The sequence below is a fragment of the Pararge aegeria genome, chromosome 6 (genome assembly GCF_905163445.1).
Source record: "Pararge aegeria chromosome 6, ilParAegt1.1, whole genome shotgun sequence".
Classification (NCBI taxonomy): domain Eukaryota; kingdom Metazoa; phylum Arthropoda; class Insecta; order Lepidoptera; family Nymphalidae; genus Pararge; species Pararge aegeria.
In genome coordinates this window covers 11311737-11325346 of record NC_053185.1, presented here as the reverse complement: position 1 = coordinate 11325346, position 13610 = coordinate 11311737, and the positions used below count along the sequence as shown (strand labels likewise).

The 13610-nt window shown below is 37.4% G+C and overlaps 3 protein-coding genes across 3 annotated transcripts in view; 2 read left to right on the top strand and 1 right to left on the bottom strand.

The window, feature by feature from the left end:
• The first annotated feature begins 2848 nt into the window (after nucleotides 1-2848).
• On the top strand, nucleotides 2849-3570 carry LOC120624718 (small integral membrane protein 4). Its single transcript, XM_039891401.1, has one exon. It carries the CDS (start codon nucleotides 3333-3335, stop codon nucleotides 3549-3551), a length of 219 nt encoding a protein of 72 aa, XP_039747335.1. The 5' UTR covers nucleotides 2849-3332; the 3' UTR covers nucleotides 3552-3570.
• LOC120624719 (protein brawnin) lies at nucleotides 3538-3824 on the top strand. Its single transcript, XM_039891402.1, has one exon. The coding sequence runs from the start codon at nucleotides 3553-3555 to the stop codon at nucleotides 3757-3759; it is 207 nt and encodes a 68-aa protein (XP_039747336.1). The 5' UTR covers nucleotides 3538-3552; the 3' UTR covers nucleotides 3760-3824.
• Nucleotides 3825-4847: 1023 nt separating this feature from the next.
• LOC120624538 (atrial natriuretic peptide-converting enzyme) overlaps nucleotides 4848-13610 on the bottom strand; it is a 35031-nt gene continuing 26268 nt past the window's right edge. Inside the window, exons 5-12 of the mRNA XM_039891147.1 lie at nucleotides 13177-13437; nucleotides 12144-12327; nucleotides 11563-11778; nucleotides 10963-11158; nucleotides 8525-8724; nucleotides 7036-7214; nucleotides 6313-6678; nucleotides 4848-5124 (exon numbers count right to left, since the gene is read on the bottom strand). Coding sequence (XP_039747081.1) covers nucleotides 4939-5124; nucleotides 6313-6678; nucleotides 7036-7214; nucleotides 8525-8724; nucleotides 10963-11158; nucleotides 11563-11778; nucleotides 12144-12327; nucleotides 13177-13437 — 1788 coding nt within the window. The 3' untranslated portion in view covers nucleotides 4848-4938. The remainder of the gene's footprint in view (nucleotides 5125-6312; nucleotides 6679-7035; nucleotides 7215-8524; nucleotides 8725-10962; nucleotides 11159-11562; nucleotides 11779-12143; nucleotides 12328-13176; nucleotides 13438-13610) is intronic.

Sequence of the window (13610 nt, the reverse complement as noted above, 5' to 3'; positions counted from 1 at the left end):
CGGCTTAACCAGCCGATAAACCACTGTGACTGCTTACTCCGGGCTACTGCCGAGTACCTTTAACTTGGCCGGAAAACGTTATACCGAATTACTTTTGGCCCGTTTCGGGAATTGACTCAGAGACCTAATGAAATAGCGATTTTACCACCGACCAACATGCAGTACTAATTGCATTCAATATACTAGTAGGTACCAACGCACCTCTAACTTTGCAGAATTATGTGCGATTATAATAATTTTAGCAATTAAAATATCACTTGCTTTAGTAATGAAGGAAAACATCGTGAGGAAACCTGCATGTCTGAGAGTTCTCTGAAACTCTTGACCAGCGTGTTGGACTACGGCCTAAACTAATCTGATTCCGAGAGGAGACCCGTGTCTTGTAGTGGGCCGGTAATGAATTGATTATGATGAGTGTACTTCCAGAGGTCTTCTAGATAATTAAAGTGTTCTAATCTACTAATACGCTTTAAGAGTTTACGTTTGCCGATTAACCTGATCTAGATACACAACTTTATGAAAAGACAGGCAACAGGAAATTATTTTATAGGCACATAAGTAGTTTGAGAATGTATGACTCAATTTGCCTGATCACATTGGTAAAATTCGTTTGTTTATATCGGAATATTATATTGTCGGAATTGGTTTTCCTTAAAACTGTCTTTATGACTAATCACACGCCGATCTCTCTCAAGATGTATGAGTTATAAAAAAAATATATTGGTTTATTGACTACATAGGCCACGTATTTGGAATTAATAACTTGTTTCCAGTTTCCAACTTACTTCACCAGCAAATATTTTAACTGTTTAGTTAGTTACTTAAGAAAATACCCCTTTTCTACATGGAGCTCCTGCCACAATTTAAATTACAAAACGCATTTTATTCATAGTTGGCTGACCAATAGTAGTAAGTACCTTTTTCTACATGGAGCACCGACACGATAACATGACCTCTATAATATAAATGTAAGAAAGCTAATTTCTTGTACCTCTATTATCCAGGAATGTCAAATTTTAAGTCAAAAAAACGTTAATTTTGTGCACAGCTGGAAGACCAATAGCTGACTGGGCAGTTGTTGCACGTTACTTTAAGCTAACTACCTTCATTGGAGTAGAGTGGTGGGTCTAAGCTCTATAATTCTTGTACATTTATTTACCTTATGCCTTAGGCTCTTCTGTGCTACTACTACCACCTACAGCAATCCCAAAGACATGTTATGCCTGTTATGATGTTTATGGGCAAACATTCCTACTAGAAAAGGCTGGTTTAAGTTTGGCCATTTTTAGTCCAGAAGTGGTGGTTTAGATTATTGAAGATGGCTGACTGCACACTCTACCAACCATTGGTATAGAAATACAAAAGGTAAATAAATGCTGTACTAGTCTAGGTCTCCTTTCTAAAATGCGGACATTAAGATTTAATAAAATAAATAAATATACTACAACAATACATTCATCGCCATCTAGCCCCAAAGTAAACATAGCTTGTGTTATGGATACTAAGATAGCTGACGAATATTTTTATGAATACAATATACATAAATACTTAATATACAGATAAACACCCAGGCAGTGAAAAACATTCATGTTCATCACATAAATATTTTTCAGTTGGGAGAATTGAGCCCACAGCCTAGGACTCAGAAAGCAGGGTTACTGCCCACTACACCATTCGGCTGACACAACAGAGTTTACCTCCATGATCTGAATCTGGATATATGATATAACAGAGAATGGGCAGCAGCATCCTCTGTGCTAATACTACCATCCACCACAATGATCATGATTGGATAACACCATTGTCCTGGCACAAGGATGCTTCCGAGAATATTGGAGAAAAAATCAATGCTTAGTGTCAGGGATAGAACCTAGAAACTTGTGACATAATGCTAACCATTAGACAAAATTAAAGCAAATTGGCACCATTGCAGTTTATTTAAAAAATAATAAACTAAATTATATGATTTTTGTGGCCATTAATACATTTTGATTTAGCAGCATAGGTTATTACATTTTATTGCAGTTAAAGCATTAATTACCAGTCTCACTAGGAGGCTGCACTTTTCTTATATGATTGATGTATATGTCTAGCACAAAACTTGTTTGTTTTTTCAGTTCTATAGTATTTATAAGTGCATCATGCTTATTTTTGTTTCTCATATTAATTGTCCTGTAGAATATTGCAATGAAAACATCTTCTTTTTGGTTGCTGAGACAAAAATTATAGAACAGTTTCTGTTCACACCTAAAGCTTGTACTTAAGCCGTTTTTAAAATATCGGTAAAATAACTGTTCACCACATTCACACATATCTTCAATATCTGACCATTCCTCGGAAGTAAGACCAAATAAGAGTCCTATAGTCTTTCCTTTTACAACACAAGTTATTTGTCCTGATCTGTCGGCAATCTGAAGAACTGCTGTCGATGTCACCTCTTTGGGCTTGTATCGACATATCTTAACGGATTCTAATACATAATCGCTCAACAAGCCCCAGCTCTGCATGTTCAATTTCAAATGATCACATTCTGTTAGTTTACTTGGAGGCACGGTTTCAAAAAAGGACCTACTGTAATCTCGGTTAGTTGTCTTATTCATTACCAAACTAGCTCTAAGTTACCTTCAATTCACTATGTTTTTCTATTTCATATATTTTGAATGACTGACTTCTCAAAGTATTTATTAATCTAAACATTTTATAATATAACTATAATGATTAAAATAGTTTTTTCTGTGATCTAAGTTCTCAACTTCTCACAAAAACTGTTGAGCAGCGGACAGCTGATGTTGTTCATCGGTCTGTGGTTGATGGTAGATATTGTCAACTGACACTGACAGATGGACGGACACCAACAGTTTTCCGTGGTTTCAATATCCTTTAAAATGTTAAAAACATAGGTTAAAAAAGTGCTTATTATTTACTAATAGTTTCATTACTGGTCAGAATTAAAGACATACAGAAGTCAAAAGTTTTAGTTCCAAAGGTTCGCCACTAAGTTCCTAATTAACTCAACAATAGTATCATATTGAATCATTGCAACAACCACTCAAAACTAAAAAAAACTCAAATCTCAAAAACTAATTTTGCTGAAAACATCTTTATGCTGGACTCGTGGATGATATGCAGTCGAACCATAGAAACTAACGAAAGACCGAATGAGCAGACCGGTTTGAACTGTCATAACCTGAGTAACCAATCGTGTATGACATAACATTTGCTCAGGAAAAAAAATATAACCTCTGCTTAAAATCGTATTCTGTAAGTTTCTGTAGTCATAGTTCATTATAATGCAGTGTTTATACTAGTGTACTTGAAACATAAAAACTGAAATGAGAATTGGCTGGATCCAGAAACTTGTAAACAAATGGCCTGGCAAGAAAACGTTTGGAATGTATAGATTTCTTCCCATGTTCTTCGTACTGGGAGCTGCTTTGGAATACTCTATGATAAACTGGAAAGTCGGTGAGGTAAATTTTTACAATACATTTAAAAGACGACAGGCTAAGGACGTTGTTGAAGAAAAAATTAAGAAATATTCTGCTCTATAAAATGCCTGCTGGGGTAACTTGGGGTCAATATATATCTTTCTCAGTAACCGCTTTCCTTACTATGATTGCGGGTTCACAAGTTATTCATCACCACTACAGGCCATTGGTAGATCTTAATAAATATATAAATAAGGAGTTGGAGGGTTACCCTGAAAATGTGCAACAGAAAATAAGGCAGGAACTTAGAGAAGAGGGTGTACTCAAGTAGTGAAATGTTTAAATAATAACATTTGTAATTTGTATAGTTGTAATAAATTATTTTAATCATGTAAATTATTTTTGTTTTATTTAATCTATTTTTGACTGAAACTATGGATTGAATTAGCAAATAAAATTGCACTGCTGGACTAAGGTTTGCCCAGAACCAGCAGCATCCTCTGTGCTACAGGCTACTACAAGCATCTACTCAATCACTAACCAGACTGCCACTGTGGGGATTATGGACCAACCCTCCCATAGATTGTATAATATTCTCAAAAGGCCACATTTGTTTGAGCAGTTTTCTGGGTCTAGGCCTAATTACGAGAGTGGAGGTCTGTGCCCAGCAGAGGGCTATTAACAGGCTAGGTAAAGGAAATATGTTTACAGATGTTTAAGTTAATTTAATAATAATTTGGTATTTTACTTTGAAACATATTTACAATCATTTTACAAGTGGTTTAATGCCTATCCATAAATATACTACATACATCTTATGCTAATCTAAAAGTATTATTAAATATGATACAAAGTTTTAATTTCAATTTGATTTCGATTTTATTGGACAATATCAGAAAGTACAACATATTTTATGAAGTTATTACTATAATTTGTACTGAAAGCATATAATAAAAGCAAATAAGACAATATTTACCTAACATGGCTACGAAGTTTTGTAAAAAACCTTCTTCAATACTTTGTTTATACTGTTATTATTTAGTTTCAACTTCATGAAAATGATTGATTATTTGCAAAATACTATTCACAACACAATATCCTTTTACAATCTTGCACTGTTTTACATACAATTGTGTTTAATTATTCAATAGTAATTAATCATACTCTACAGTTAACTTACTGTAAATCTGGTTTTTAACATAGGTAACTAATTTAAAAATATACAAATTATAGGTGGTTCAAAAAGTACCTAATTTATTTTCACATCAACTTCCACAGCAACATCGCCTTCTATTTATTTGAGCCAAGTAAGGACACTTATTTTTAGATAATTAATTTTATATATATATATCTTCTTTAATATTAAACACCTAATCAATAGTCATTAGTTTTATTTTTATACAATTTATTGCTGAGAAATCCTAAACTTTTTTTTTTACATAAAACTTAACAAATCTTACTAGCTACAATAACAATGGTTGAACATTTGCAGTCTTGTATAGTGTTAAAGTCACCTGGACGAGTTTGTGATGGTTCTTCTTATCCACTCTATGTGCGAGGTTACTGCGTCGTAAATACGGGGTCGTCCGAGTCCAATTTTCGAGCATGCAATTCGCCATCCACTGACCCCTAACAAGGACCAGTGTTTCGATTTTTCATCAAAGCACATCATTGAACTTCCGGCATATTCTTCTTCCTACAAATTGATGAAAATATAGGAATTAGCGATGATAGCCTAGTGGTTAGGACTTAGGCCTTACTTTCGAGTACGATTCCAGGCAAACACCTTAAGTTTTCGAAGTTATGTGCATTGCATTTAAATGTCACCGTAATGTTGATCGAGTTCGATTCCAGGCAAACACCTCAAGTTTTCGAAGTTATGTGCGTTGCATTTAAATGTTACTTTAACGATGAAAGCATGCCTGAGGCATAAAGGCATGTGAAATCCACAAATCCGTGCTTGGACAGTCTCCGAAAGACATGTAATAGACATGGAATAGGCTGATAATAATGATGATGATGATGATGTTGATGATGATAGATACTTACATACACAAAGGCATTTGAAGAAGAAATTTATTTAAAAAATATTACTATCAAGTCTCAGAATGCATCAGAACACATAGTATCATATTTCAGTAGGTAATCATGCTAGGTATAGAACTGTGTAACTACTAAACTAAATCGGCACTACATTTAGACCTGTCAATTTGGTTTAGTTTAGTATAGGTTTGTGTAAAAGTTACAACAGAATAGGCATCAACCAACACGATTATTTTAGAACTTACTGCGTTCTTTTGTAGACACCGAAGCGAGATCTATAAAGCGTATTGACTTTGTTTCTTTACAGTTAGTATGAAAATGACAATTATGTCAGACAAATACATCTTAATTTATATAAATCTCCTGTCACGATGTTTGTCCGCGATGGACTCCTAAACTACTTAACCGATTTCAAATTAAATTGGTACACCGTGAGCAGTCTGGTCCAACTTAAGAGATAGGATAGCTTACCTTTAATTATAGTCGCAATTTTTTTTTATTGCAAATTATTTGTCTATAATTAATTGACAGTCACATGTAATATATATATATATATATATATATACTATACTCACTGAAGGCTTAGCTATACAGAATACTTTAAAAACAAAATCAAACGCAGACGAAGTCGCGGGCAACAGCTAGTATATTATAAGTTTGTAATATGTGTAGTGAGCATACTTTTTACACTTGACCTTGTCTCGTTTTAACTGTTTCTTAAGTCCGAGACAAGTAAAATTATCGCAGCCTGTTTGTCAATATAAGGTGGCCAAACGTACGGAGTGCTTTAATAAAGTTCCTTCTAAGTACTAGATATGGTCTAGGCAAACTTAAAACTTACATCACAATCGTCTTGGTCATATAAAGGCTCAGCACATATTCCATTTCCCGTTGCTATACTGACATTTTCGCATGTATTCATCGCTGTTGGCACGACATGCACTCTTTGTAGCTGATCTCTATTCCTTGTCCAACCAAGGGTATTGCATATACTTTGTTCATCTGTCTTAAAACCGTCGTCGGGGAGGCAAGCTGGGCGGACAAAGTCAGTCATCTCGACTGACTCTTCTAGTCGTACCATGGCTAGCATGCTTCCCTCGACCGGCGATCGCACCATTCCCACGATACGACGCTCTTGTTGCCACGGTGTGGTACTCTGGATCCGTACACTACCGAGCCTAGCTGTCCACTCTGCTTTTGGTTGCCCCTATGAGAATTAAAAAAAAAAGTAAAATTAGAACAGAATTCGAATATGCGTGTTTATGGCAATGCGTATTCGTATACTGCAGTAGCTTCTGATTAATTGTTGTTTTTAAAACATTTCACTTTCAAGATGATAGCAAAAGTTGTTGTTCAAAGGGTCAGATATATTTGAAAGATTAAAAAAGCATTTTCTGTGTGTGTGTCGTGAGTGAGTCCCAAACTAAACCATTGCTTTCCATCGGGCAAGATTATCGTGAAGCGCAAGACTTACAAAAAAAGTAGACGTAGTCAGAAAATTCACACTAGACACCCGGTTATGGAGGCGTCCCTTTATGTGTGCACCTAGTAGTCGGTTAAGTACCTGAAAACAGGAAGCTGTAGTTATGAGCCAGGCGGGATCGATAAGGACCGCGTCGCAGGCGTGTACGTGAGACCGAAGCAGTGCGGCGTGCCACGGCCAATCGCCTGGTCGAGCGCCCCTTGGAAGCCCTTCCACGCCCTGCGCTGACGTCCCTCCGCGAGCTGAAGCTAAGCCGCACTCTGAAAAACATCACCATGTTCAGACTTTTAATATCGCACTGCTGGTGACGGGCCCCCTCACACCGGAGAGAGACCAGATCATGAGCTTGGTCCTGCGACGCTGCTCAAATGCTAGTAAGTTCGTGTGTTATACCAATTTATCACCAAGCTGGGCAGGCCTCTTCTCTCGTTGGAAAAGTTTTAGAGTATAGTCCCGCCACGCTGCTCTCATACGGGACCGCGAGCTTAATTAAACGATTATTTTTCACATATTAGTAGTGATAACCGAGATGGGCGGCTTTTGGTGCTTTTCGAGCTACGGGAGTGAGCATTGCCAACTTCCTAACCCCAGGCAGAAAAATGTACGTCTTAATTTCAAACCCGACCCGAAAATCATTTATTAATAGACAGCGATTACACTTTTAAGTTTGACTTCCGTAACTTAGTAACATTGTTACAGAAGTCCCTTACGGGCAATTTACTAATGTTAAACACTTTGTAAGCTAGTTAAAGTGACTTAGGTAGATAAGCTGTGAATCGCGGAATATAAGTAAGGTGTAAACTTGTTACCTGGTGTTGATGTTACGAAAATATGTGTTGTTTCACGAGCGTAGTAAGACCGCACTTAGTTTGAGGTTGGGACTTGTGAATGGGTTTTCCCAAGGTGAACATACTATTTTTCATATTGATTAAGAGGACAAAATTAAGGGTTGGTATGGGTTCAGAATACCTAATAACTATTGGTTTTCCTTTCTCAATTGCATCGATGAGTGTACTAGCTCCTTGCGAGTCTTCTTTAAATTGTTCTAATCAAACTTTGTAGCATTTTTTATAAATATAAAAAAGATTTGAAAAACAAACCACTTTCTATATTTTGTCGACTTACAATAATTTATCGTTACATAGAAGTAAAGTATTATAACATACAAGTAGTTTGGTGGTTTGGTTCTTTGTTATTTTTTTACTAAGAGACTTCAACGCGTGTGAAGTTGGTAAGTATAACCTTATGCACCTCCACTTATGTTACGTTTGTAATTTGGTAAAGTTACACATTTTTACGAGTCAGTGATAGCTGAGTGGTAGAGCTTCGGCTTTCCTTACAGGGGGACGGAGTTCGATCTACGGCAATCACCTCTTGCTTTTCCGAGTTACCAAATTGAAAAAAATTACACTTGTTTTAACGGTAAAGGAAAACATCGTGAGGCTTGTGAAGTCTACCAATCTTTAATTGGTCAGCGTGGTGGAGACCTGTGCTCTGAAGTAGGCCGACAATGGATTGCTAATGATGATCCAACATTTTTACATTGCCATCGTAATATAGTTGTACCTACCTAACTGATCGCAAACAATTTTTACAACTCTTCGCTGTGGGCAGTCGCTTTTAGTGAACGAGATTTCTGGCGCCGAAGGATCAACCACTTGGACATATTCAGGTGATTCTCTTCTCACTCTGTCTTGTAGAGAATCTTCAGTGGTGTCTTCGTCGACCTCTTCTTCACCGTCGGGTACCGCCTCCGCTGATACAGCAGCTCTATGGCAAAAAGGTAAGATGATATTTTTATCGTTGAATAACCTAATCCCTTTCATCATTCGATCTACAGTAACTTTGAGCAATAATTGCATTTACTGCATCAATTAAAAAATATATAAACATGTATTGCTGCATTTAGAAATTTGGAAGCAGGTGATCTAATAAATACCTACCTAAGTAAAACGACAATCGATTGAATTGATACCACAGCCGCATCGCGCCACTGTACCTCTATATAGGATGCTTCCTGTACTCCAAACTTATAATTTATTTTCATACAATTTTTTGTACATTACTATTAGCATGAATAGAAAGACATTGGACAGATTTAATGGGTCACTTTTGTGCGATGACTATAAAGTCACCATGTATACTTATTTGAGCATGTTCCACCGTTTCTATCTCGGATTTTTATCGTAAAACATCCAGTTAAAACGTAATAAATTGCTATTTCCACTGTATATAGGAGAGTGAAGTGAATGTAGAGTGGGTATACGAGTCTATTTTACCTAACCTATTCGGCGTTCGAGAGTACTTCACCTTAACCTCAAGAGATTAATTATTACAGTGAATCATCATTAATTGGCAGAAACTACAGAAAGGCGGTCTTACATTAAGTACCTATAGAATTGTAGCGGAATCCAAACGTTAGCATTGTCATTAAAATTTGCTACTGGCGCCGCGCATCGCTAAAGTTTACACTATGACAAGTAGGTACGTAGGCACGTGCCTACGTATTCAATGTAACACTGAAACTACACTATGGGATGTGTTGAAGTCAACATATCCTGTAGTGTAGTTTCAGTGTTTTAATACAATAGTAACATACTAAATCAATTTTTAATACACTATTTTAAGAAATGAATTACACACTTCGTGACAAAGTTCTTTGGTACCTAGGTGTTTCATTTAGGAACAACAAATTATTAAAGCAACCTTTAGATCGCTGTGACGCTGCATTTTAACTTTTATATTCTTCTTAGCAAAAACTTGTTTTGATAACCACATATGAGTCGCATAAAAAATAAATATGCCGCCATCTTTGAGAATCCGCCGTATTGTATGTATAATCATGACACTTGCCTTGATGACAATGCACAGTCTTGCATTGTCATCCAAACCAAACGTGTATGCAAAATTTCAGCTCAATAGGTCGGACATAGCTGGATTTCTAACATAAAAACGTATTTTTTATGACACCATCATGACGATAACAAAAGTTTTTTTTTTAATGTTTATAGACGAAAATTGACGACGAACGCTTGACTGCAATCACACCAGATGGTAAGCGATGATGCAGCCTAAGGTGGAGCGCGCTTGCCTAGAAGATGCCTATTCACTCTCGATTTAAAGGGAAGTAAAGTAAAGAGAAAGTCAGGAGATTGAGCCTTCTAGAAATTACCGCGGCATTCTCAATTAAAATAATCTTAAAGCTAAACAACTAACAAAACAAAAGGTTAAAATGGAATATCTGCAAAACTAGAAAAAGAAAGAGATGATAAAAAAGTAAAACGGAAAATAAATAAATAAATTTAAATAAAGAATAATACGAGTACCTATATTACCTACTATGTTATAAATCAAGCTTGAATAAGTATTATGTGCTACTACTTAGTTCTTTTCATAAAAAAATGTGTAACTCTAAAAGACAATGTGGGTGTACCCTGATTTACTAAATGCATAGCCATTGCAAGTGACCAGGCTTGATTTTATTTCATGTGATTGCATAAGTTTAGGTACACTATTTCGAGTTAAACCCGTTCCCGCAAAAAATAATTTTGCAATTCTGTCTTGATATGACGAAGCTGTCCAAACATATGCAAAACTTTTTGTTAAAAAGTATATTAGAAAACCCCCGACTTTTAAGTTCGTGTAAATTATTTTACTAGCCAAGCCCTTTATTTAATTACATCGTACATTACTCTACTACCTTTCATTTGATACCCATAATGAGGAAGTGGTAGCGTCCATCTTGTAATTGAAGATCATCATAATGTATATTATTCTACTGATCAAGGTCTTTCATTTGATACCCGGCATTTGTTCCGGCTTCATTCTCCTTCCAAACAAAAAAAAAACAAAATCAAAATCGGGTTATCCAGCTAGGACGCCACAGACAGACAAAGACACTAACACACCCACACACACAAAGTTGTGTGTGTTTGTCGGGAGTTAGAAATACGGATTCATAACCTCCTTATTTTTTAAAGAAGTCAGTTAAAGGAATAAATATAGTACTTGAATGTAAGCGCAGTGCATAGCGAGGTGGCCAGGCTCATGAGCGCCCTCTTGTCGCCCTCGTAGGGCGAAGCGCAGATCTTGCCCACGCGGCCGCGCTCTGACCACACCGCGTACCCGGCGCGACTCCGCACTGCCCCGAGTGTCGTTTCCGCTGTCTCGCGCTTCCACAGCGCCAGCGAGCGAGTGACCCACACTGGTACAAAATAAGAGATCCTACTTATATTACAAATGCGAAAGATTGTATGTATGGATGGATGGATGGATGTTTATTGTTTGCTACTTTGTCACTACCAAACCAATTTGACTGAAATTTGGCAGTTGTTGATTTTACTCTGAATTAACGCATAGGTTACTTTTTAATTCATAAAAAATCACAAAACGCATACGTAGCCGCGAGTAACAGCTATTGATTAATAAACACGTAGCCTCACTTTTGAGTAATATCTGGGTTTACCGAATGGAGGGCTAGAATTCCCATCAGAGTGCGTAAAAGCGCACGTAAGTGACGTCGACTAATGTTATTGGGCGAGAAGAGACCTTTAGTCCATCAGTGGACTTTCACAGGCTAGTTATATAATTGTATTAGTGATGTCTTACAGCAACCAGCTTCATCACTGCCGTCTGCGCAATCGGGAGTGCCATCGCAGCGCAAGTGTGCTGGCAGGCACCGCGGCAGCAGAGCGCAGCGCAGAGCACCGGGTCCCGCTGCCGCACAGTGCGAGCAGCTGCGCTCGTCCGACGCGTCTGCGCAGTCGGGAACCGAATCGCAAGCACGCCTGGACAGCGCAGCCCTTTGTAAACCACCCATGCAATCTGTTTTGACATAAGTTAGGAACGTTAACATTAGGAGCGTGATAAGACCGGATTAAATACACTACTTATTAAAATTTTACTAGTAGTAGAGCTTATCGTGGACCCTTGCGTATTTGTGCCGCCAAGCGGCATTGCTGTGTGTGTGTGTGTTGCTGTTCGGTCTGAAGGACGTTGTTGCCGATGTAGTTACAAGAACATGAGGCCTAACACCTACGCCTCAGGTTGATGGACTCACGGAATCACTTTATAGAACGTGTTTCTCGCATGCCCTGCAAGGTATTGCTCCTTTAATAAGCGATGGTTACGCCATTTAGCACAACTGAGGATGATGATGTTCAATACTATTTTTATACTCCTATATATACCTGGTTCGGTTAAACATGAGCCTGGGCCAAAGTAGTCAGGGAAACGAGAGCAGTCGAAATGCGGTCGCAGACGGTCCGGGAGCCGCGCGCCGCAACCGGCATGGAACGCGCGGCAGTATGCGCGGCACGGCCGCAACAGTCTGTCTTCATCGCAACGCGGTTGAAGCATTTGGCACACGAAATCCTAGAACCAATATCTTTGGATTATCAATGTCTGGGGTATAATAATATTGTTGACTTTTACTTCACAATTGTAATCCTTATTTTCAGGACGCCAGGAATTGGAATTTTCAATAATACTACTAAACTATAATACTACTATGAGTGAACTTAATGTGTTGATAGCCTTCGGCCTATCTTTCTGTGGGACTCAGTTCAATCCGAGCACGCACCTTTAACTTACAGAGTTTAGGTAGGTATGTGCATCGAATTAACGTAATTAAAATCATTTATTTTAACGCTGAAGGAAAACGTAGTGAGGAAACCTGAGAGTTCTCTATAACTTTCTCAAAGGCTTGGGATGTCTAACGATCCGCACTAAGTCAGCGCGAGACGCTTATTAATTAATTTGCTGTAATCCGCGAAAAGCAGAAAAATCTGTACAGTGCAATTAATATTTTTTTCCATCTTTTTAATCCACACAAATATTTCTTCCATAATTTACTCTCTACGAACATTTTCGCTCCGACAGTAGAGAATCCTCAGGAGATTTTGAATTTGCAATTTTAATGATTTTTAAGACTTTTTAACAATAATTAAGCTTGTTTATGATAGAATTCCGCAAAGTTATTTTGGGAAAGGAATTCTGCCTGCTTCTATCAAATATTCAGAATAATTACTTAATTATACCTAATGTGAATATTGAGATCGTGCAATAAATTAAGCCAAGGTGGTTTAGTTACATGATAAGTACACCGAATTGTTCATATACATTCTAGCAGACACTTGGTTTAATATCCATTCAAGTGCCGTATCTAAATAACACGAAAATACTGCTTCTTGTTGGAAATGAAGAAGAACTAAAAATATTTACTTGCGCTAGATACGAGCATTCTGCATCCAAAAGCTCTCTATAGGCGACTAGATCACGCAGCAGGGCTTCTTTGGAGGAGTGTCCAACTAAGTTAGGATACGTAGTTGTGTTGTATGGTAGGTGTGAGCACAGGGTCAAGGTCAAAGGTGAACATTCCCGCAGATCTTCCTCGATTTCGAACGCCACTACCTCGGTTGTTGATATCTCTGCGATTGGTGTATCACCTTCTTTTAAAGCTTGTGAAGATATTATTGAGCTTTCCTGTAACAGAGGTACAAGTATTCAAAAAAAAACGGTTTAATGTTCTCCACCACTTACATTTGGAAATCGGGTTTCTATATTTCATTTTCTCGCGGATATCTGCAATAGCTGTGCAGTTGTCATACAGTGCATAAAATTACAATTTTGCTACTTCGTGACCATTTTATATGTCA